Genomic DNA, 25,294 nt, shown 5'->3' on the forward strand with positions numbered 1-25,294 from the left:
TTTAATAAAGGAAATATGCTTAAGTTATTACATCTAAATGCATGAATCTAATCAATTTATTTGATTTTTTCGAACAAATTTATTAATTAAATTTATAATTTAGTTTTTTAAATTTTATTGGTAACGAAAATTTATTGATTGTAAACTTAATTTTATTAGATGAAAAATTTCATGATATGCATTTAATTTATAGTCAATAGAATATCTTGCAGTATTTGATTGATTTAATTTGTTAGACATTCAATTTTAAAACAAAAATCTAATCACATAAATTCTGGGTGGAAATAAATTCATCAATCAATTTATTTTTTTATTTATTTCCTTATAGAATTTCATTAATTTTAGATTAGTTTTTTGAATATCTTATCATAACTCGAAATTCATAAAGAAAGCAATCGATCATAATAAATTATCAGTAACAATTTTTATTTTTTTGTTCATTTCTTTTTTTACTAAATTTTGAAAAAAAACAAGAAAAATTTGAACATAATACTAAATTGTTAATTTATGAATTAATAAAACAGGTTGATTTGACAAATAAAAATAATGGTTTTGAACAGATTACATTATATATTTAAAAATCATATATCTTTCTTTATAAATCTAAAATTTATCAAAGATAAAAAAAGAAATTGATGTAAAAAAATTTTTAATATTTTATTTGTCTCTTTAATTTTGAATTCTTGCAATAAAGCCATTTATTTATTAGATTTTTTTCTTATATTTTAATCTAGCAATTCAAACTAAATTATAAATTTTACTCAAGCAAATTTCTAATTTTATTACTATTGCAAGTAAAATTATAACATTAGAATTATGTTTGATTTATTTAAAAAATAATCTAATTTAAATAAGATATAAACAGTTTATAATGCACCTTACTTGCATTACATTTGGTATAATCATTTAGATTAAATTTTTTCAAAATTTTTTGGGAGTTTCTAAACAAATTAAAAGTAATTAGTTAGATATCAATGCTTTTATTTACAGAAAATATAGTTGGTTTTTCTCTTATTTATACACAAATTTTTTACCCAATTTCTAGTAAAATCAAATAACAAACTCTTAAAAAAATTTTTATTTTGAATTGGCAACTTATTGAAAAAATTTTATTTACATACATCTAATTAATTTTGATTTTTATCAAAAAAGTTATTGTATTTACTCATAAAATTTGATCCATTAGAAGTGTTGTGTAATCATTTATCTTATCAATAAAAAATATACTTCTAATTCATTATAAAATAAATAAACGAGCACAACTTAATGTTAATTTACTCTAAAATTTAATATTTTCGATTGTCCAATAATTCATTAAAAATATTTAAAAAACATTTTAAGACAATTAATTATTAACATACTTCCTTATTTATCTCTCTTTCAAATTAATTAATATTTAAAATCAAAGAAAGTAGATAAATGTACTTCAAAGTTAAATTTATTTCTCATTTTTTTATTTATTTGATAATTTATTTATTTTATTTTATTTTATTTTTTGTTTATTTATTAGTTGATTCATTCATTCATAATACCTCCAAAACCTATTTTGTATGAATATCAAAATTTAGTGATATTATTTTCGCTCTAAAATCTTATTTTAATTAAAGTATGTGCAGTTGATCAATCAATCAAACACTTTTTAAACTGATAAGTAAATTAATAGTGCTAATTAATTATTTGTTTAGTACACTTCAAATATCTTAATTAGCAAAAAATATCTTTTGTTTAAAAAGCTTTTTATCAAAATTTATAAAATTTTCAAAAATACACTTTTATTAACTCTTTTATTGACTTTCAATTTTTGTTAGAAAACTCCAATTCCCTTTACTATTATTGACACACCTGAAAATGCTAGGTGCTTAGATGGTAGCAAACCAGGAATTTACTATCGTCCAGGAGAGCACAAAAGAAATACTCTCATATATTTGGAAGGTGTTGGCAATTGTGCTGGTCATACTGTAGATGACATTCTTGAAAATTGTTATTAAAGATCTTTTACTTTAATCGGTTCGTCTAAATATAGACCTTCGTTCTTCAATGAATCTGAAATCGAAGGAATTTTCAGAGAAGATGATAAAACTTTTGGAAGATGGAATCTTCTAATTATTCCTACTTGCGAAGGTAATTTGATTCAGTTGATATTAAATATTCTAATTTTAGTAAAGTAGTTTATATTAAATATAATTCTAAGGAAAAAATAAAAAATATTAGCTTTAATTATGAGTTAATAAAGATATATTACTTTAAAAAATCATTTATAATAAAATAGGTGCTTGCTACTTATGCAGGAGATGCTTCTGTTGAATATAAAAATACTACTTTGCATTTCAGGGCACAAAAAAATGCTTATGTTTATCTTTGATTATATGATTAAAAATTATTAGCTAAATTTGAATCATAATGTTATACTATCTGGAAGTTCAGCTGGTGCTTTTGGTGCCCATTAATATGCAAATTATCTTTAAAAAATATTACCATTAACTGATGTAAGAATAATTCCTGATTCTGGTTTCTTTTTAGACAGTCCTGAACCCTTTTAATAAATTGTTTAGGTATTTGGCAACTTTATTAAGAATGATCATTACAAAACTATATTCCCTGAATGCAAGTATTAAACTATTGGCTCTGATTTCTACAAATGCATTCTTCTAAAGTATTCTTGGGAATTCATTTAAACAGATGCATTTATTATTGGTTCTTTATATGACAATTGGGCTTTATAGTATATTTATTAAATTCCTTGCTACAATCATTTCGATTAGTGTGATCCTGAAACTCTTTAATTTATTTTATCTTATGGAGAAACATATAAGATGCTTCTATCTAATATTTTATCTAAGAAACCCAATTGGGGTAGTTGGTTGATTAGTTGTGGTTTCCATGATTTCGTCCAAACCAATTGGTATTCAAATAGAAACTTCACAATTCCCAGCTCTTCTAAATATACAGGTCAAGAATCTTTAGATCAATGGATTAACTATAGGTTTTTGAAATCTAAATAGCGTATTGATTAAGTTCCTTACCCTAATAATAAAAACTGCGCTTATTAATACAAATGATTGCATTTTTTTATTTAATATTTTTTACCAAATTATTATTAAATCTTTCATCAGAAAACTAATAAATATTATTCTTAATTTCAGGTTGAATTAATTTATTTTGTTTACAATAAAAAAATTAATTTTGTTTAATTCTGAACATACAAAGTATAAAAAAATCTTATTTTGATTAAAAAAGAAATGTTTATGTTTACTTTTAATAAATAAAAAGTAAAATTATTTTTTTTAATTTTTCTTTTAAAATTGAGGAATTTAAGTTAAAAAGCAATAAACAAACCAATCAATTTCAATATTTTAGGTCAACTTTATATTTGGAGTTTTAAAAAAAATAAATAAAAACTTTAATTTATTAAAGTTTTAAATAAATTAAAAATAATATAATATCAAATATTTATTAAAAAAATATATTTACTGTAACTTCATAGCATAAAATCATTAATTTATTGAATTACTAAATTATTAAATAAAATATCTATTTTTTACTTCTTTTTACGAATTTACGAAAATAAAAAAATAAAACGAACGATTTCTGTGAAAGATTTGATTTTATCGAAAAGGTTTTAATTAATTTCACAGTCAATTTTGATTTTGAAACTTTCCTTTTTTAAATTCTTCTTATTGTCTGTCTGACTGGATATATATATATATATACTTAACTGATGAAAAGTTACCTCACATATTTAAGGTGGGATCGAAGGGTTAAAATTAAAAAGAAATAATATTTAAGAAAATGTGTTTGTTAATAAGAAGTTCTTTTTAAAAAAATGAACGAAAAATAGTTTGTCATTTTTATAATGAAAAGTATAAAAATTGATTTAAATGAAAAAAAATTAATAAAATAATTCATTTTTTAAAAATAAAACTTAAAATTAATGTAAAAAATAAAATCTTTGAGGTTCGTTCATTCAAAAAAACTAAAAACTATTAGAGCTTGTTTAATTCATATGAATTGATTTTTTTTAAATAAATGAGAATACTTGATTTATTTTAAAATAAAAATATTGACGAATTAACTTAAATATTAAAAAATTTTTCAATAATTACAATATTAAACTTAGAATTATTATTAAATATTTTTTAATTGAATTTATTAAAAATATTTTTTTTATGTTTATTTAATTATATTTTTCAAGATCTTAGAACAATAAATAATTAATGTGAATTAAATAAGTTAATAGCACATATAACCCATTTGTAGAAAAATTAAAAAATATAAAGCATTATGTACCTTCATTAATTATACCAGAATATCCTCTTTAATTTGTTCATAAATATATAATTATCTTAATTGAAAATTTTAAAAATGATCTAAAATGAAATTTTTATTATTTTAGAAAGTTTAATTTATATTAAGACATAAGTTGATTAGTAACTTATTAATTAATTAATATATCATATTTATTTACTTTTGAACTATTTTAATGTTATAATTTATTTTTTAAAAATTAATTTTTTGTATTTAATAATCAATCAATTGTTTGTTTTTTAAATTAATGTGCTGTATAACAAACTAAAAAAAAAAAAAAAGAACATAATAAAAAATGTAATTCACAAAACTATAAGATGTAATTAAGTATTTTTTAATATTTAAGCTTTAATTTTGCTATTAAAATAGATTATAAATTCCCCTGATATCCAGTCTTACTCTGAGATAGAAATCGACCTTTGGTATAACTCATAAAATTTAAATTATCAATTTATTATTTTCTAAATTAAATTCAAGTATTATTTTTCATAAATAAAATTTTAAAAATATATTTTTCTAGTTAGTTAGTTAATTAGTTAGTAGTTGCTTAATCTGAGTTCTTTTTTAAAAAATATTATAAGTTTTCTTCTTCATCATTTTTTTTTTCTTACTAGAAATTAATTAAAAATATATTAAAAGGGGAAATTAAGTTGGTTAGCAAGGTGCTTCTAGAATAAGTTCTACTTTAGCTAAATGCAACAATCTCTGCAATTTAATTTTAAATTTAAAGTAAATTTATTTTTTAACAAAATATATTTGAAAAGTATTTTTTATTTGAATTTATTTTAGGAAGATAATTTGAATATTTTTAATTTTAACAATTTTTAAAATAAATAAATAAATTTATTTATCTATTAATTATTTTAAATATTTTCAAAGTAGGAATTAAATAAACTCATAAGGTATTTTAGAGTTAGGTTCTGCTTTTGTAAAATGTAAAAATCTCTCAGCTTTAACTCTATCTCTGACGTAAAATTCTTCTTTAATTTATTTGATTTTTTATATGAAATAAATAGATATAAAATCGTTATTGATTATTAATTGCTTGCATTTATTTTTCATTAAAATATTTTCCCATTTAAATCTAATTTAAATATTTATACAATTTTTTCTAAAATTGACTATTTAAATCGATAAATTAATATTTTAAAAGAGATAATTGTATTGAGGGAAAGGGAGCATTAAATTTGGGTTCTTCTTTAACAAAATGTATTAATCTTTCAACTTTAAAACTTAATCTTATGTAAATAAATTTTTTTGTTTGATTTTTATTTTCAAACTATTGAAAATTATTTAACATATGGTCTTTTATTTATTTTTTTAGGTTATGAAATTTTTTTTTTAATTTGTTGAAGTTTTATCAATTTTATTTTTTATTTAACAAAAAAAATAATTTTATCATTTTCAATTCAAAGTTTTATTAATTTCTATTTCCACTTTATTTTTCCATAATTAATAAATTTATTCATTTTTATGATTTGAACAAATAATTTTTAAAAGCCAAAATTAAATTGGTGATGAAGGTTGTTAAGCTTTAGGCTCCTCTTTGAAAAACTGCTCTAAGCTGTCCAATTTAGTGCTTATCTTGTGGTAATGTTATTTTATTAGTGGCAAAGAGTATTTAAAAAATAAGCTACTAATTTTTAAAAACTTTAAACTATTTGTTTATCTATCCTTTAATTAAAACCTATAATTTATAATTTATATTGGTTGCTGCTTAAAATTAACTTAAATTCTTTAAAAAGTAATAATAAAATTAGTGTTCAGGGTGCTCAAGAGTTAGGCATTGGATTATCATAATGCAGCAAGCTCTTGTATTTGTCGCTTGATCTTTAGTAAAAATATTTTAAGATTTATCTAAAAATAATAATCTAAAAATTTTAACTTTGAAAACAAATAAATTATCTCAGTTATAATCTTTAAAAATGTTATATGTTTTTTAACTTTTAGATTATATTATTATATGCTTATTTATTTTATCTAATCTTAAATAATTTTTTAAAATATTAAAAGTAATAATAAAATTGGTAACCCTGGCTCAAAAATCTTAGGCTTTAATTTAGCAAAGTGTAGCCATATTAAACATTTTATAATCTACCTTTAGTAAAATATTTATTTTTATTCTTTTTAGATATTAATTTTTATATATTTTATTAATATTTAATTTAATTAAAAATTTTTTTATAAATATTTGGACTTTAAAACATTAATATTCAATTCAACTATAAATTATAAATAGAAACAATTTGATATCATATGCAAAACAATTGGATTTCAAAAGTTAAATTTGTAAATAAAAGAGATTAGTTACCAAAAAAATATATTTCTGATTAATTTAGCTTTAATTTTATGTGCAATTATTTTTATTAAGAAATTTTAGTAAATTAATTTATTTAAATTGCAATTTAATATTTGTAAAACTATTTGTTTTTATCCTTAATTTAATTATACACTATACATTTTTTAAAATATTTAAAATTAAATAGAAAATTAGTTGTTTTGTTTGGTTAAAAAAATCATATTTAGAACTAAATATATGGAAAAGGTATTTTAAGGCCACCTCGATTTCAGTTTAGAAATCTCACTAACTTATCAGCTTTAAGTTTAAAATAATTAAAAAGCTTTTTTATAACTTTTTGAAAGAAATTAATAATTTTATTTGTTTATTTTGCTTATTTCTTTTGTTAATTAAAAATTTATTTTTTAAGAATTTAACAAATTTGTTAATACAACATAAGTTCATTTAGTGAAAGTTATATTTCCAAAAATAGCAGTGATATTAATTTACCTTAAAGTTAAATTAATTTAAATGGCTAATTTAATATTTGAGAAATTAAAAAAATAGAGGTCTTAATAATTAATTAAAGTAATTAAATATCATTTATAATTTTAGCAATTTTCATAAATAATGTAACACAAAAGCTTATTCCATTCATCTTATTTAATACTAGTTAAACATAAATTTAATTTAAATCAAAAAATAATAATATTTGTACTAACATTTTTATTTAAGATTGATAAAAATTCTAATATATTTAAACTAAATATTTTAAGATTGATTTCATAATTAAAAATTACTCCATTAAGATTTGGATAGACATTTGATTAGTGTAAAATAGACAGTTTATTTTATTTGAAAATAATCCTATTAATTATATCAAACAAATTTTTTGTGTAAATTACAAAATTAAATCTAAAATAGTAATTTTGAATGGCTAGCAAAATAATTTGAAAACCCCTAAGTATCATGAAAGTTTACGAATTGTTACAAATCCTTTATTATTAATTTAATTGATGAAACTAAAAAATACAATTTTGTGATTAATAATAAATCTGATTTACCTTACAAATTTATCATTTAATCAGAATTAATAACATCGTAATAACAGCTCGAATATTGCAAAAGTAAATCTAAAATCAAAAATAAATTTGGTGGTGAAAATTTTGTTCTATTTTAACAATGAATGAGTGAATGAATTTATGAATAAAATTTAGGATATTGCTTTTGATAAATAAATATTTGATAGAAAACAGATATCAAACAAAAATATATCTTTGCTTATTTGAAATTTTAAGTGTCAATTAAGAATTAGCTAAAAACAAATAATTAATTATCAAAATTAAATAAATTATTGCTAAATTAATATAAAAAAATGAAGAGTCTGCTCTTAATAACTCTATTGGTTGTTCTTTGTTTCTCTTAGAAAACCCCTATTCCTTTCACAATCATTGATACTCCTGAAAATGCCAGATGCTTAGATGGTAGCAAGCCTGGTATTTATTATCGTCCTGGAGAAAGCAAAAGAAATACTCTTATCTATTTGGAAGGTGTTGGAAACTGTGCTGGTCCTACTGTAGATTCCATTCTCGAAAACTGTTATTAGAGATCTTTTACTTATATTGGTTCATCCAAGTACAGATAACCTTACTTGAACTCCTCTATGGTATAGGGAATTTTCAGGGAAGACGATAAAACATTTGGAAGATGGAATCTTCTTATTATCCCTACTTGTGAAGGTAATTACTTTCTTTCTTTACTTTTTATTGCATTTTATTAAAGATTATTTACTTCTACAAGCTCTTCTTCTTCTTTTTACTTAATTTAATTTTTCCATACAAAACTTAGCCAAACAATAAAATTATTATTAAGTAGAAATAAAATTAGAAATAAAAATATTTTAAAAATTAAATTAAATTAAATAGGTGCCACTTATGCTGGTGATATGTCTGTATAATATAAGAATACCACTTTACATTTTAGAGGTTAAAGAATGCTTTAACATATATTTGACTATATGGTTAAGGAACATAAATTAGACAAAAATCATAATGTAATTTTAACAGGTGGTTCAGCTGGTGCTTTGGGTGCATTTTAATATGCAAACTATCTTTAAAAATTGCTCCCATACACTGATGTTAGAATCGCTCCTGATTCTGGATTCTTTTTAGATAGCCCTTAACCTTTCCAATAAATTCTTGAAGTTTTCGGTAACTTTATTAAGAATGACCACTACTAAACTATTTTCCCTGAATGCACATACCAAACTAATGGTACTGAATTCTATAAATGTATTCTTCCTAAATACTCCTGGGAGTTCATACAAACTGATGCTTTTATTATTGGATCTTTATATGACAATTGGGCTTTGCAATATATTTACTAAATTCCATGCTATAATCATTTCGATTAATGTGATCCTGCCACTCTTTAATTTGTTATGTCTTATGGTGAGACTTACAGAACTCTTTTAGGAAATATTTTGGCCCAAAGACCTAACTGGGGAAGTTGGTTAGTTAGCTGTGGCTTCCATGGCTTTATCCATACTGATTGGTACGAAGATAAGGACTTCGCTATTCCCTCTGGCTCTAAGCATACATGCTAAAAATCACTTGATTAATGGGTACATTACAGATTTTTAACATAAAAATAACGTATCGAATAAGTCCCCTATCCTGAAAATGAAAACTGTGCACATTTATATAAATGAATAAGTTAATGAATTGAATTTATCTATAAAATTGATATTGATTCATCTATTTTTATTTGTAAAGTAAGCAAATACATTAATTAGTGATTAAAATTATCCTAATTAACACATTATTTATTGTTTTCAGCTGTTTACATTTAATTAAAAATAATTAATTACAAATTTAATTAGTACCAAATTCTGAATTAGCAGTATTAGTTTACAGTTTGTTTTTGGATTTTAACATAAATAAAATAAGATTAGAAGATATGTATCCTAACATTTTTTTAAATTATCACTTATATGTAAAGATTTATTTATCAAAAAAAATATTCATTTTAATGAATTTCTTTATGTTTAGAATAAAAAAATTATTGAAGAATTAAAATATATTGCAAAATAAATAAAAAATAAATAAATATTTGGCAAAAAGTTAAAAATAAACAAACATTTAATTTTTTTTGCTTGTGATATTATTGTAAACAATTAATTTAATTCCATGAATTTAGTAAAAAACTTTTGTATGATACTTAAAATGAGATCTATCTTGTTACAAATTAAATTAAAATTTTTTATTTGTATGTGAAGAATGAAATCAATAAAATAAGAAAATTATTAATTATTATTTACCTCATAAAATTATATTTTTAATAAAAAATTATCTAAAACAAAAAGATTTTCTCAGAATTAAGATGAAATTTGAACTTAAAAAACAAACTTATGAAAAAATAAGAATTCTAGGATTTGCTCGTACTATTTAATAAAAAATATGATGAAAAAATTTTGTTTACACTAAGCATTTGCCTAAATTTCTTTTAATATTAATTAGTATAACTTTTCCAAAATTAAAAGTATATCTGGAATCTAGAATTCGATGGTTATTAAGTATTATATAAGAACTTGATCAGAGCTCTTAGTAAAAACTACTAAAACCAAATTTTAAGTTATGCAGAATACATCAACTATAACAATAAAACCATTACATTTCATCCCAAACATATAAAAAAAGTTATTTCAATATATTAATAAAATAATATCAATTTCATCAATATTTATTGGAAACATTAAGGCTCTTTCTTTTTTGCAGATAATCTGGAATAACTTAATTCAAATTAGAAGCTTTTATCACAACAAGAATAAAATATTTACCTTCGAGAATATTTAATCAAGAGAGAGAATTATTCAAATAAAGGAAAGAAAAGATAATATCCTACATTAATGGACCCAAATAAAAACTAAAGAAGAGTTAAAAGAAGAAAAAAAAAACATCTCATTTATAAAATGATTTTAGAATGAATAATAATGGAACATTCAAACAATTTACTCATAAATATGATCAACTAATATAAATAAAAGTAAGATAAAAAATAGCACCAGATCCATTTTGGCTAATTCATATATTGATTCATATAAAAATAAGTAAAAAACTGATGAGAATCTACCTAAAAATAAGAAACAAAGTTCAACATTAGATTTAAAATCCATTCTGGACAATATGAAGATACAATGTTTACACAATTATATTGATTGAAATCATAAAAATAAATGAAAATAAAATAATATTTAATAATAAATATAGTCGTCTATAATTATGTATTATATATTTTATATGTTTGTAGTAAGTAAATCAATATAGAAATTTATAATGCAAAACTATAGGATATATTTAATTATGTTTTGTTTATTTATTTATTTACAAATTAAATTATAATATTTTCTTCGCGGAAACATATTTATTGAAAAATCAAAATATTGTCGTAATTTATAATCTAAATTAAAAAGATATTAAAAAAATTAAAGTTTGAATTTTTGTTTGTTTGCTTAAAATCTATCAAAATGATATTTGAAAGGTAGGAGAATTAAGTTAAAATAGCTCTTAAAATAGGTCAAGATAAAATCAGTTAGCTGTAATAGGTTAGATAAATATATCTTAATGACTAATTTTAAACTATTTAAGAACTAGAAGATATTTTGCTTGAAGATATTACAGATGGTTTATATTTAGATTGCTCTTTAGATTTAGCTTTTCTACTAATACATGAATGTGCCAATGATAAGTATAGAATTGAGCACACTTTTAATAGATTATTTTAGCATTATTTGAAAAATGAAAAAAGTGATCATTTAATTAATATCCTTTCTTTCTTATTGAACTATTTTCATGAATACATTTATTTATAAGGTGATAAACTTTTTGGGCAGCTCATATCGCAGGACTAAAGTAAAGTCCAAAAAATACTTAATTTGCTAAAAGTTGCTCTTAGGCCTCAAAAAAATTAGGTAAGGTCTTTAGATTTAAATATAGAAAAGCTAAATTCTATTTAGGGTAATGCCGCTGATGTTGAAGACATTTATAATTTAGTTGATGCATTGATAAAACTTGCTCAATAGACTATGTTCACTGGTAAAATGAAAGATGATAAATCAGTTGAAAAGGTAGATTAAAAAACTGAGGAATAACTTAAAATAGATGCTCTTAACGTGCTTCTTTTATTGAGGAATAAGCTGAATAAATAATAAAAGAAGAAAGCAATTGCTTTACTATCAAGTAACATCAACTTAATTGAAGCTATATGCTAGAAAGATGTAGATTTGATGACAGATTACCTCTACTTTCTAAATACTTATTAAGAAGATTTTCACAAACAAAAAGAAATATTAGTTTTAGAAAAAATGTGTGAAATTATTAACTAATATCTTAAAAATATAACCATTAATGAATATATTTACAAAATTAATTATCAAGAGAAATTTCCTTTTTCTCGATAGCTACAAACTTATTTAAAACTCTTTTAAAAGACTGAAGGAGGTAAAGAAGCAACCTTAGAATTAAATAAATTGTCTGAAATATACAGCAATCAAGAAAGATTTCTGCTTTGTAAGAATACAGCTTATGAAATTACAGTAAAACTATTTTTTTCACAAAAAAGAGAAAAAATTATGCAAAAAAACAGCACAATAATATTCGAAATAATCTTAAGCTTATCAAAATTATGCTTTAGCATCGATATGTCAAACGAAAATACGCCTCTTTATGATACTGAATTGTTTTCTTGCTTGAAAGGAGTTTATGACTTTATTTGTGAAGAAAAAAAAATTCAATTTCTGCATTTCCTCTACTCAAAATTAGCAGAAATAGATAAGGGAGCTGAAGTAATTAATGGTGTAGTTACTCAAGTAGAAATTGAAGATAAATTCACTGCAATAGGCTGCTATATAATTTTAGAGTATTTAAGTTCAAAATTAGTAGAGGATATGAAGGGATATTCGCTCAGATTTATGAATTTTATTAGCTATCATTTACTTGACGAGTACATTTTCCCATCTGTAGTATCGTTTTTAGCAGAGATGGCCAACTATTTTACTTCAAATATAACAGCATACCATAAAAGCTTTATGCCTCAGCTTGTTTCAATAATTTAACAAACAAAAAATCAATTAAAAAAGGAATCAATTATCGATACATTTGGAAAGCTATACGATTAGTTAATATTTTTGAGAATAAAGGACATGTATCCATACCTCAAAGACATTTTTTAATTTCTTGTTGAAGAATACACAAGCAAGGATTTCTTCGACAAGGAAATGACATACACTGATATTGTTTAGAATTTAATCATTTAAATAATTAACTTGAAAGACATAGAATTATATTTAAAAGAAGAAATTTTAAATTATGCTGATGCCTTCGTAAGCATGATTAACGATCCATAAGAAAGAAGCAAATTAATTGCAAAAAATCACTAGATAGTTTTATATGGTTTTTTGTGCTTTTAGATAAAGCAAGGAAGAGTTTCAAATGTGTTACTTGAATAAATAAGAGACATCGCGAATGAACTAGCTTAATAAATATATTCAAAAGGAGATAAAATGACTATAGAGGAAAGAACATTAGTCTATCTCTTCTTCAAAAAATTGACTGTATTTTCTCTAGGATCTTAAGAAATTTTTGATAAAATATTCCTTCTAATTTTACCTCGAGTTATATAAGATGCACAGAACGATGTCAGCGTTAAAAACTACTCTATTAAAGAAAGTAATATAGTCCAAGAAGCATTTGATGATATTGAGTTAGAAGTAATTTTTACAACTATTTTTTTCAAAATAAATTTTATTTAAATTATTTGATTAAATAAAATAAAATAATTTTTTAGTTAAAAATAAACAAAATTTTTTTAAGAGGAAAAATGATATAAAAATTAAATTATTAATTCTCTTAAAGCACAAAAATATTTTTTATTAATAAATGAATGAATTAAAAATAATAAATAAATAGGAAGAAAACCAAGGAGAGCAAGAGGAAGATTTAGACGCAGAATAATATGATTAATTTAATTATTTGATTCCTTCAGATACTAAAATAAGTTTGGTTGAATCTTCTTTATCGATTTTAGCAGTATTCAGTGAATAGTCGCCAGAAATTTTCATGAATTATAAGAAATTTGATATTTTAAATGTGTTAATTAATAATCAATTTAATTCTGATTTAACTGAAGATATAATTATTTAGAGTTAGTCGATAATTGGAAGAATATTTGTCTCTGTCTAGAAGTATTTAATAAGCTTAGAAAACCAAACTTAGGAGTAGTAGGATTTAGGACTGAATGATAATTAATTAGTTGAATTAGACCCTATAATTGATATTTTGCTTTATAGATTTCTGAATCACAAAATGCACTTATTTGTGCAAAAGTGTGAAGATAGACTTTACTAAGAGCTCAATAACACTCTTGAAAAATCTGATAAAAAAACTATATTTTCTTATTTTGATAAATTTTATGGGTTGGTGGAGAGTATTTTGTTTGAAAACATTAACACATGTGACACCAACAAAATAGGTAATTGTATTTATAGCATTATAGATATTTTAAAAGCGGCTCCATCTAAAATTATGCAAGCGCTACCTTAGACATGGAATATTATAAAATTAATTTTAACTGAAAAAGAAGAATTGTATGTAACCTATGAAGAATACATCAGCCAGTAAAAATAATAAGCTCGTGAAGATATTTCAAGCAATAATGAAGAGGATTTTTCTGAGAAATTTACAGAAGACCCATTTGTTGTTATTCGTTGCATATTTGAAATTTGGGAAATAATTAAAATATAGCCTGAATCATATAAAATATTTAAATCAGTATTTCACTACATTATTTTAAACTAAGAATTTCAACAGTATGAGCAATATCTCTAAAGTATTTGTGCTTACTTAAAGAAAATTATAAGACATTGTTAAAGTTATCTGAATGTGGAAGAAGTCCAAGCTTATTATTAAATTATTTAGAAGGTAGCTTTTAAAGTTGATGAAAACTATTTCAGAGAAATTAGTCCTGTAGAAAACCTAAGGATAGCATTTGCTATGCTACAAACCTATTTAGATAGTAGAATTCCTGATTAAAATATTCAATAAAATGATAGCTATACATTATTTTTGGAGATCATTCCATTGAGAGACGAAATTGGAGAATTCCCTCAAGTTTTATATATTTTTGAACATTTAATATAAAACAATTACGAGTTTAATGTCATATAGAAGAATAATGTTGTTAAAACAATTTTAAAAGCAATTAATGACCCAGGTGTATAAGATGTAGATGAAAAAAACTTGTAAATCAGCTTCAAAATCCTTAAAAAGTTATGCTAAAACGATTATGACAAATAAATTATACTTAAACATATTGAAAAAGAAATAACTAACTTTCAAAAGGAAGTTATCGTTAAATATTTAGAAATTTGAACTTCTTTTATTTTAGAAATTATTCATTAGATATTATTTATTCATTTTGTAAATTTTTTTTGCTAAATTGATTAAAAATAATATATTACTTTTGATATTTATTTCATAAAAATTTTAATTTGTTTTGGAGAAAATAAAAAATAAAAAATTAATAGTAGATAATTTTTCAATTATCACTTAAAAAAAAAGATTCTTGAAAAAATAGATATTTTATCTGATAATTTATTAATTGAATAAATTAATGATTTTATGTTACAATGAAGTTACACTAAATATATATTTTAATAAATATTTGATAATAATTTTAAAAATTATTATCACAAAAGTTAAATAAAAAGTAAAACATGATTTATCCCTGAGGTTTTATTTAAATCATGGCATCTAATTAATTATGATAAATAAATAAAGGATATGATTGATGGATAATATTTAAGATTAAAATATAACTGGCATATAAAAGTTTGGCATTTATGTAATTTAATAAGATGTAATATAACACTAAAAGTTTCAAATTATTTGATCGTTTTTGGAGAAACCAGAGGGTTTGCTGAAGAGGATTTAATTTATTTAAGTAAATTTTATTTTTTATAATTAATTTACTAACTTACAAAAATATGAATGATATTTATAAATATAAAATCAATAATAAAATCTATTTATCTATCTATTTATATTTTAGGTTAAAAAAACTTTTTCAAAATATTATTTAATAAAATATATAATATTATTCAAACATTTTATATTTATTCATCCTTTTTTCACCAGTTGTTTATCAATAGAAATTTTTGTTAAAGACAACTAATCTTTTTGATTTAAGACACTTACTTATTATTTTGAATTTTTATGATTTATTCAAAAAGCTAAAAATTTAAAAATAAATTTGTGTAAATTTAATAAACTTTTAAATTAAAAACTATTCATTAAATTAATAAATAAAATAATATTAGTGTTATAAAAAAGATAAAAAAATAAAATAAATAAAAGATATAAAATAAATTCAAAAAGCTTTTTTGTTTTATATTCATTTTTATATTTTAAAATATCACAATCCAAAACAAATAAACTATTTTTACCTAAGGTAAAGTGTCAAATTTGAGAGATTAATGCACTTTGCTAAAGCAGAACCTAAGTCTGATGCACCTTCGTCACCAAAATAATAATTTCTACTTTTTAAATATTGAAAAAAAATATATCATTAAATAGTTAATTAGACAGAAAAAATGAAGAAAAAATATGAAATAATAAGATTAATTAATAATAAATGTAAAAGTTGAAAATAAAATGATGAGCTAAATTAACAAACAAAGAAAGAACAAAAAACTGCTAGCAAAATAAAAAGAAAAAAGAGCTTTATTGTTTTTAATTAGTTTTGTAATTAAAAATATCACAATTCAAAACAAATAAATTGTATTTACCCAAGATTAAGTGTCAAATTTGAGAGATTAATGCACTTTGCTAAACCAGAACTAAAGCCTGATGCACCTTTTGCACCAATTTAATTCTAACTTTTTAAATATTGAAAAAAAAATATATCATTAAATAGTTAATTAGAAAGAAAAAATGAAGAAAAAATATGAAATAATAAGATTAATTAATAATAAAAGCAAAAGTTGAAAATAAAATGATGAGCTAAATTAACAAAGAAACAAAGAACAAAAAAAGCAAGCACAATAAAAAGAAAAAGAAAAGAGAGCTTTATTGTTTTTAATTAGTTTTTATAATTAAAAATATCACAATCCAAAACAAATAAACTGTTTTTACTCAAGGTCAAGTGTCAAATTTGAGAGATTAATGCACTTTGCTAAAGCAGAACCTAAGTCCGATACACCTTTGTCACCAATATAATTTCTACTTTTTAAATATTGAAAAAAAATATATCATTAAACAGTTAATTAGACAGAAAAAATGAAGAAAAAATATGAAATAATAAGATTAATTAATAATAAAAGCAAAAGTTGAAAATAAAATGATGAGCTAAATTAACAAAGAAACAAAGAACAAAAAAAGCAAGCACAATAAAAGAAAAAGAAAAAGAGCTTTAGTGTTTTTAATTAGTTTTATAATTAAAAATATCACAATTCAAAACAAATAAACTGTTTTTACTTAAGTTTAAGTGTCAAATTTGAGAGATTATTGCAATTTGCTAAAACAGAACTTAAGCCTGATGTACCTTTGTCACCAATTTAATTATTACTTTTTAAATATTGAAGAAAAAATATATCATTAAATAGTTAATTAGAAGGAAAAAATGAAGAATAAATATGAAATAATAAGATTAATTAATTAATAATAAAACTAAAAGTTGAAAATAAAATGATGAGCTAAATTAACAAAGAAAGAAAGAACAAAAAAAAGCAAGCACAGTAAAAGAAAAAGAAAAAGAGCTTTGTTGTTTTTAATTAGTTTTTATAATTAAAAATATCGCAATCCAAAACAAATAAACTGTTTTTACTAAAGGTCAAGTGTCAAATTTGAGAGATTAATGCAATTTGCTAAACCAGAACCTAAGCCTGATGCACCTTCGTCACCAATTTAATTTTTACTTTTTAAATATTGAAGAAAAAATATATCATCAAATAGTTAATTAGAAGGAAAAAATGAAGAAAAAATATGAAATAATAAGATTAATTAATAATAAAAGTAAAAGTTGAAAATAAAATGATGAGCTAAATTAACAAAGAAAGAAATAACAAAAAAAAGCAAGCACAATAAAAGAAAAAGAAAAGAGAGATTTATTGTTTTTAATTAGGTTTTATAATTAAAAATATCACAATCCAAAACAAATAAACTGTTTTTACTAAAGGTCAAGTGTCAAATTTGAGAGATTAATGCACTTTGCTAAAGCAGAACCTAAGCCTGATGCACCTTTTGCATCAATTTAATTATTACTTTTTAAATATTGAAGAAAAAATATATCATCAAATAGTTAATTAGAAGGAAAAAATGAAAAAAAATATGAAATAATAAGATTAATTAATTAATTAATAATAAAAGTAAAAGTTGAAAATAAAATGATGAGCTAAATTAACAAAGAAAGAAAGAACAAAAAAAAGCAAGCACAGTAAAAGAAAAAGAAAAAGAGCTTTGTTGTTTTTAATTAGTTTTTATAATTAAAAATATCGCAATCCAAAACAAATAAACTGTTTTTACTAAAGGTTAAGTTTCAAATTTGAGAGATTAATGCAATTTGCTAAACTAGAACCTAAGCCTGATGCACCTTCGTCACCAATTTAATTATTACTTTTTAAATATTGAAGAAAAAATATATCATCAAATAGTTAATTAGAAGGAAAAAATGAAGAAAAAATATGAAATAATAAGATTAATTAATTAATAATAAAAGTAAAATTTGAAAATAAAATGATGAGCTAAATTAACAAAGAAAGAAAGAAAGAAAGAAAGAAAGAACAAAAAAAGCAAGCACAATAAAAGAAAAAGAAAAGAGAGCTTTATTGTTTTTAATTAGTTTTTATAATTAAAAATATCACAATCCAAAACAAATAAACTGTTTTTACTAAAGGTTAAGTGTCAAATTTGAGAGATTAATGCACTTTGCTAAAGCAGAACCTAAGCCTGATACACCTTTGTCACCAATTTTATTTTAACTTTTTAAATATTGAAGAAAAAATATATCATTAAATAGTTAATTAGAAGGAAAAAATGAAGAAAAAATATATCATTAAAAAGACTAAGTTACCGTACAAATGAATAAAAAGTGAATTTTATTTCCCAATTTTTATATTTTATAAAATTTTAAATATTTTTTATGAATTTTTTTTCTATCCTAAATTTTCAAAATTTATTTTTTTCAAAAAAAAAAGATATTTTATGCTTTCTAAAAATTAGCTTTATTTATAATGTTATTAAGATATAAATTAAATAGGTATTTCACTATAGTTAATTAGGAGGAAAAAATGAAGAAAAAATATGAAATAATAAGATAAATTAATAATTAATAAAATTAACAAAAAATGAAAAAATAAGAAATCATAATAAAAAGATAAAAGAAAAACAAATCAAAAAAATTAAAAGAACTATAATGTTTTAAATTAACTTTTATAATTAAAAATATTACAATGTAAAACAAATAAATAGCTTTTATTAAGTGTAAGTTTTAATTACAAAAAATGAAGATAAAATATCTAATAATAAAAAATGAATAATAAATAATTAAAAATTGAAATGAAAATTAAGTTAAAATAGCTAAAAATTTTTAGTTTTAATAAAAATAATGAATAAATAATGATGATAATTTCTTTTATAAAATTATAAGTAAATTGAAAATTAAATATAAAAATATATCAATAATAATAAAAATAATATTTTTTAATTAAATATACCTAAAATTAATATGGAGAACCTAATGAGATAAAAGTGAAGAGCTTTTAAACTTTTTTTATTAATTTATAAAAATTTAAAGGATATTAATAAAAAAATTAATAATTACATGTTCTAAATTATAATAATTAATCTATTTTATCATTTTTTTTTTTTTTCAAAAATATTGAATAGCGATTTATGAAATTTAATTAATTAATTATAAATGTATAAAAAGAACAAATAAATATAATAATTAATTAATTATCAAATATTAATTTATATATTTGGTTTTATGAAGAGATATCACAGAAAATTAATTTAACATTCACTATTTAAACTTAATATTAGAAACAAAAAAAAAACATTTTTACCACAAAAGTGAAATAAAAAGTAAAACTTGATTTATCCCTGAGGTTTTATTTAAATCATGGCATCTAATTAATCAGGATAAATAAATAAAGGATAAAAATATGATTGATGGATAATATTTAAGATTAAAATATAACTGGCATATAAAAGTTTGGCATTTATATAATTTAATAAGATGTAATATAACACTTAAAGTTTCAAATTATTTGATCGTTTTTGGAGAAACCAGAGGGTTTGCTGAAGAGAGGATTTAATTTATTTAAGTAAATTTAATTTTTTTATTTTTTATAATTAATTTATTTACTTACAAAAATATGAATGATATTTATAAATATAAAATCAATAATAAAATCTATCTATCTAATTATATTTTAGGTTAAAAAAACTTTTTCAAAATATTATTTAATAAAATATATAATATTATTCAAACATTTTATATTTATTCATCCTTTTTTCACCAGTTGTTTATGAATAGAAATCAATTTTAAAGACAACTAATCTTTTTGATTTACGACACTTGCTTATTACTTTGAATTCTTATGATTAAATCATTGGGCTAAAAATTTTTAAATAAATTTGTGTAAATTTTAGGATAAATATCAAAATAGAATAAACTTTTAAATTAAAAATTATTTTTTAAATTAATAAATAAAATAATATTAGTGTAATAATAAAGATAAAAAAATAAAATAAATAAAAGATATCAAATAAATTCAAAAAGCTTTTTTGTTTTATATTCATTTTTATATTTTAAAATATCACAATCCAAAACAAATAAACTATTTTTACTCAAGTATAAGTGTCAAATTTGAGAGATTAATGCACTTTGCTAAAGCAGAACCTAAGCCTGATACACCTTTGTCACCAATTTTATTCAAACTTTTTAAATATTGAAAAAAAAAAAATATCATTAAATAGTTAATTAGACTGAAAAAATGAAGAAAAAATATGAAATAATAAGATTAATTAATAATAAATGTAAAAGTTGAAAATAAAATGATGAGCTAAATTAACAAAGAAAGAAGGAACAAAAAATTGCAAGCAAAATAAAAAGAAAAAAGAGCTTTATTGTGTTTAATTAGTTTTGTAATTAAAAATATCACAATTCAAAACAAATAAATTGTATTTACCTAAGATCAAGTGCCAAATTTGAGAGATTAATGCACTTTGCTAAACCAGAACCTAAGTCTGATACACCTTTGTCACCAATATAATTTCTACTTTTTAAATATTGAAAAAAAATATATCATTAAATAGTTAATTAGAAGGAAAAAATGAAGAAAAAATATGAAATAATAAGATTAATTAATAATAAAAGAAAAAGTTGAAAATAAAATGATGAGCTAAATTAACAAAGAAAGAAAGAACAAAAAAAAACAAGCACAATAAAAGAAAAGAGAGCTTTTTTGTTTTTAATTAGTTTTATAATTAAAAATATCACAATTCAAAACAGATAAATTGTATTTACCCAAGATCAAGTGCCAAATTTAAGAGATTAAAGCACTATGCTAAAGCTGAACCTAAGCCTGATGCACCTTCGTCACCAATTTTATTATTACTTTTTAAATATTGAAAAAAATATATCATTAAATAATTAATTAGAAGGAAAAAATGAAGAAAAAATATAAAATAATAATATTAATTAATAATGATAGTAAAAGTTGAAAATAAAATGATGAGCTAAATTTACAAAGAAAGAAAGAAAGAAAGAAAGAAAGAAAGAACAAAAAAAGCAAGCACAATAAAAGAAAAAAGAGCTTTATTGTTTTTAATTAGTTTTTATAATTAAAAATATCACATTCCAAAACAAATAAACTGTTTTTACCTAAATTTAAGTGTCAAATTTGAGAGATTAATGCACTTTGCTAAAGCAGAACCTAAGCCTGATGCACCTTCATCACCAATTTAATTTTCACTTTTTAAATATTGAAGAAAAAATATATCATTAAATAGTTAAATAAGAAGGAAAAAATGAAGAAAAAATATGAAATAATAAGATTAATTAATAATAAAAGTAAAAATTGAAAGTAAAATGATGAGCTAAATTAACAAAGAAAGAAAAAACAAAAAAAAGCAAGCACAATAAAAGAAAAAGAAAAGAGAGCTTTTTTGTTTTTAATTAGTTTTTATAGTTAAAAATATCACAATCCAAAACAAATAAACTGTTTTTACTCAAGGTCAAGTGTCAAATTTGAGAGATTAATGCACTTTGCTAAAGCAGAACTTAAGCCTGATGCACCTTTTGCACAAATTTAATTATAACTTTTTAAATATTGAAGAAAAAATATATTATTAAATAGTTAATTAGAAGGAAAAAATGAAGAAAAAATATGAAATAATAAGATTAATTAATAATAAAAGTAAAAGTTGAAAATAAAATGATGAGCTAAATTAACAAAGAAAGAAAGAACCAAAAAAAGCAAGCACAATAAAAATAAATAAAAAAATGAGCTTTATTATTTTTAAATAAACAGTTTTTACTTAAGTTTAAGTGTAAAATTTGAGAGATTATTGCAATTTGCTAAATCAGAACTTAAGCCTGATGCACCTTTTGCACCAATTTCATTCCAACTTTTTAAATATTGAAGAAAAAATATATCATTAAATAGTTAAATAAGAAGGAAAAAATGAAGAAAAAATATGAAATAATAAGATTAATTAATAATAAAAGTAAAAATTGAAAGTAAAATGATGAGCTAAATTAACAAAGAAAGAAAAAACAAAAAAAAGCAAGCACAATAAAACAAAAAGAAAAGAGAGCTTTTTTGTTTTTAATTAGTTTTATAATTAAAAATATCACAATTCAAAACAGATAAATTGTATTTACCCAAGATCAAGTGCCAAATTTGAGAGATTAATGCACTATGCTAAAGCAGAACCTAAGCCTGATGCACCTTTGTCACCAATTTTATTTCCACTTTTTAAATATTGAAGAAAAAATATATCATTAAATAGTTAATTAGAAGGAAAAAATGAAGAAAAAATATGAAATTATAAGATTAATTAATAATAAAAGTAAAAGTTGAAAATAAAATGATGAGCTAAATTAACAAAAAAAGAGAGAACAAAAAAAATCAAGCACAAAATAAGAAAGAAAAAAACGAGCTTTATTGTTTTTAATTAGTTTTATAACTAAAAATATCACAATTCAAAACAAATAAATTGTTTTACACAAGATTAAGTGTCAAATTTGAGAGATTAATGCACTATGCTAAAGCATAACCTAAGCCTGATGCACCTTTTACACCAATTTAATTCTAACTTTTTAAATATTGAAAAAAATATATATCATTAAATAGTTAATTAGAAGGAAAAAATGAAGAAAAAATATGAAATAATAAGATTAATTAATTAATTAATAATAAAAGCAAAAGTTGAAAATGAAATGATGAGCTAAATTAACAAAGAAAGAAAGAACAAAAAAAAGCAAGCACAATGAGAGAAAAAGAAAAGAGAGCTTTATTGTTTTTAATTGGTTTTTATAATTAAAATTATCACAATTCAAAACAAATAAACTGTTTTTACTAAAGGTCAAGTGTCAAATTTGAGAGATTAATGCACTATGCTAAAGCACAACCTAAGCCTGATACACCTTCGTCACCAATTTAATTATAACTTTTTAAATATTGAAAAAAAATATATCATTAAATAGTTAATTAGAATGAAAAAATGAAGAAAAAATAAGAAATAATAAGATTAATTAATAATAAATGTAAAAGTTGAAAATAAAATGATGAGCTAAATTAAAAGAAAGAAAGAACAAAAAAAAGCAAGCACAATAAAAGAAAAAAGAGCTTTATTGTTTTTAATTAGTTTTATAATTAAAAATATCACAATCCAAAACAAATAAACTGTTTTTACCCAAGATTAAGTGTCAAAATTGAGAGATTAATGTACTTTGCTAAAGCAGAACCTAAGCCTGATGCGCATTTTGCACCAATTTTATTTCCACTTTTTAAATATTGAAGAAAAAATATATCATTAAATAGTTAATTAGAAGGAAAAAATGAAGAAAAAATATGAAATTATAAGATTAATTAATAATAAAAGTAAAAGTTGAAAATAAAATGATGAGCTAAATTAACAAAGAAAGAAAGAACAAAAAAAAGCAAGCACAATAAAAAAAAAAGAAAAGAGAGCTTTATTGTTTTTAATTAATTTTTATAATTAAAAATATCACAATTCAAAACAAATAAACTGTTTTTACCTAAGGTAAAGTGTCAAATTTGAGAGATTAATGCACTTTGCTAAAGCAGAACCTAAGCCTGATACACCTTTTGCACCAATTTCATTCCAACTTTTTAAATATTGAAGAAAAAATATATCATTAAATAGTTAATTAGAAGGAAAAAATGAAGAAAAAATATGAAATTATAAGATTAATTAATAATAAAAGTAAAAGTTGAAAATAAAATGATGAGCTAAATTAACAAAGAAAGAAAGAACAAAAAAAAGCAAGCACAGTAAAAGAAAAAGAAAAAAGAGCTTTATTGTTTTTAATTAGTTTTATAATTAAAAATATCACAATCCAAAACAAATAAACTGTTTTTACTAAAATTAAGTGTCAAATTTGAGAGATTAATGCACTTTGCTAAAGCAGAACCTAAGCCTGATACACCTTCGTCACCAATTTTATTTCCACTTTTTAAATATTGAAGAAAAAATATATCATTAAATAGTTAATTAGAAGGATAAAATGAAGAAAAAATATGAAATAATAAGATTAATTAATAATAAAAGTAAAAGTTGAAAATAAAATGATGAGCTGTAAGTTACCATACAAATTTATAAAAAGCGAGTTTAATTACCCAATTTTTACATATTATAAAATTTTAAATATTTTGTATGAATTTTTTTCCATCCTAAATTTTTAAAATTTATTTTTTTCAAAAAAAAAGATATGTTATGCTTTCTAAAAATTAGCTTTATTTATAATGTTATTAAGATATATATTAAATAGGTATTTCACTCTAGTTAATTAGGAGGAAAAAATGAATAAAAAATATGAAATAATAATATTAATTAATAATTAATAAAACTAACAAAGAATGAAAAAATAAGAAATCATAATAAAAAGAAAAAGGAAAAACAAATCAAAAAAATTAAAGAACTATAATGTTTTAAATTAACATTTATAATTAAAAATATTAAAATGTAAAATATACAAATAAATAGCTTTTATTAAGTGTAAGTTTTAATAACAAAAAATGAAGATAAAATATCTAATAATAAAAAATGAATAATAAATAATTAAAAATTGAAATGAAAATTAAGTAAAATAGCTAAAAAATTTTAATTTTAATAAAAATGAATAAATAATGATGATAATTTTTTTTATAAAATTATTTATTCTAATAAATTGAAAATTAAATATACAAAAAATATCAATAAAAATAAAAATAATATTTTTTAATTAAATATACCGAAGATTAATATGGAGAACCTAATGAGATAAAAGTGAAGAGCTTTTAAACTTTTTTTATTAATTAAAATAAATTTAAAGGATATTAATAAAAAAATTAATAATTACTTCTTCTAAATTATTATATTTTTTAATCTATTATATCATTTATTTTTTTTTCAAAAAATATTAAAA

At 20.6% G+C, this 25,294-nt stretch overlaps 5 protein-coding genes across 5 annotated transcripts; 4 read left to right on the plus strand and 1 right to left on the minus strand. All coding sequences in view use genetic code 6, as the record gives it.

Moving 5' to 3' along the window:
* Positions 1–1,419: 1,419 nt before the first annotated feature.
* On the plus strand, positions 1,420–3,059 carry TTHERM_00820740 (pectinacetylesterase family protein; the record flags this gene model as incomplete). The annotated part of the gene is made up of 3 exons (XM_001016182.2): positions 1,420–1,431; positions 1,809–2,164; positions 2,270–3,059. The coding sequence occupies 3 exons, from the start codon at positions 1,420–1,422 to the stop codon at positions 3,057–3,059; spliced, it is 1,158 nt and encodes a 385-aa protein (XP_001016182.2).
* A 1,468-nt stretch (positions 3,060–4,527) lies between these two features.
* On the plus strand, positions 4,528–6,757 carry TTHERM_00820750 (kinase domain protein). The gene is made up of 9 exons (XM_001016183.2): positions 4,528–4,624; positions 4,675–4,727; positions 4,945–5,034; positions 5,185–5,274; positions 5,459–5,548; positions 5,806–5,895; positions 6,051–6,140; positions 6,319–6,408; positions 6,545–6,757. The coding sequence occupies exons 1-9, from the start codon at positions 4,553–4,555 to the stop codon at positions 6,633–6,635; spliced, it is 756 nt and encodes a 251-aa protein (XP_001016183.2). The 5' UTR covers positions 4,528–4,552; the 3' UTR covers positions 6,636–6,757.
* Positions 6,758–7,958: 1,201 nt separating this feature from the next.
* On the plus strand, positions 7,959–9,293 carry TTHERM_00820760 (pectinacetylesterase family protein; the record flags this gene model as incomplete). The annotated part of the gene is made up of 2 exons (XM_001016184.3): positions 7,959–8,322; positions 8,509–9,293. 2 exons carry the CDS (start codon positions 7,959–7,961, stop codon positions 9,291–9,293), a joined length of 1,149 nt encoding a protein of 382 aa, XP_001016184.1.
* A 1,815-nt stretch (positions 9,294–11,108) lies between these two features.
* Positions 11,109–15,009, plus strand: TTHERM_00820770 (hypothetical protein; the record flags this gene model as incomplete). The annotated part of the gene is made up of 2 exons (XM_001016185.2): positions 11,109–13,349; positions 13,549–15,009. 2 exons carry the CDS (start codon positions 11,109–11,111, stop codon positions 15,007–15,009), a joined length of 3,702 nt encoding a protein of 1,233 aa, XP_001016185.2.
* A 772-nt stretch (positions 15,010–15,781) lies between these two features.
* On the minus strand, positions 15,782–24,559 carry TTHERM_000820770 (kinase domain protein; the record flags this gene model as incomplete). The annotated part of the gene is made up of 22 exons (XM_012797664.1): positions 15,782–15,869; positions 16,083–16,172; positions 16,425–16,514; positions 16,771–16,860; positions 17,113–17,202; positions 17,462–17,551; positions 17,808–17,897; positions 18,160–18,249; positions 18,525–18,614; positions 20,488–20,577; positions 20,829–20,918; positions 21,167–21,256; positions 21,524–21,613; positions 21,871–21,960; positions 22,180–22,269; positions 22,526–22,615; positions 22,870–22,959; positions 23,224–23,313; positions 23,560–23,649; positions 23,906–23,995; positions 24,286–24,339; positions 24,507–24,559. 22 exons carry the CDS (start codon positions 24,557–24,559, stop codon positions 15,782–15,784), a joined length of 1,905 nt encoding a protein of 634 aa, XP_012653118.1.
* Positions 24,560–25,294: the final 735 nt, after the last annotated feature.

Source organism: Tetrahymena thermophila (assembly GCF_000189635.1).
Source record: "Tetrahymena thermophila SB210 genomic scaffold scf_8254646, whole genome shotgun sequence".
Taxonomy (NCBI): domain Eukaryota; phylum Ciliophora; class Oligohymenophorea; order Hymenostomatida; family Tetrahymenidae; genus Tetrahymena; species Tetrahymena thermophila.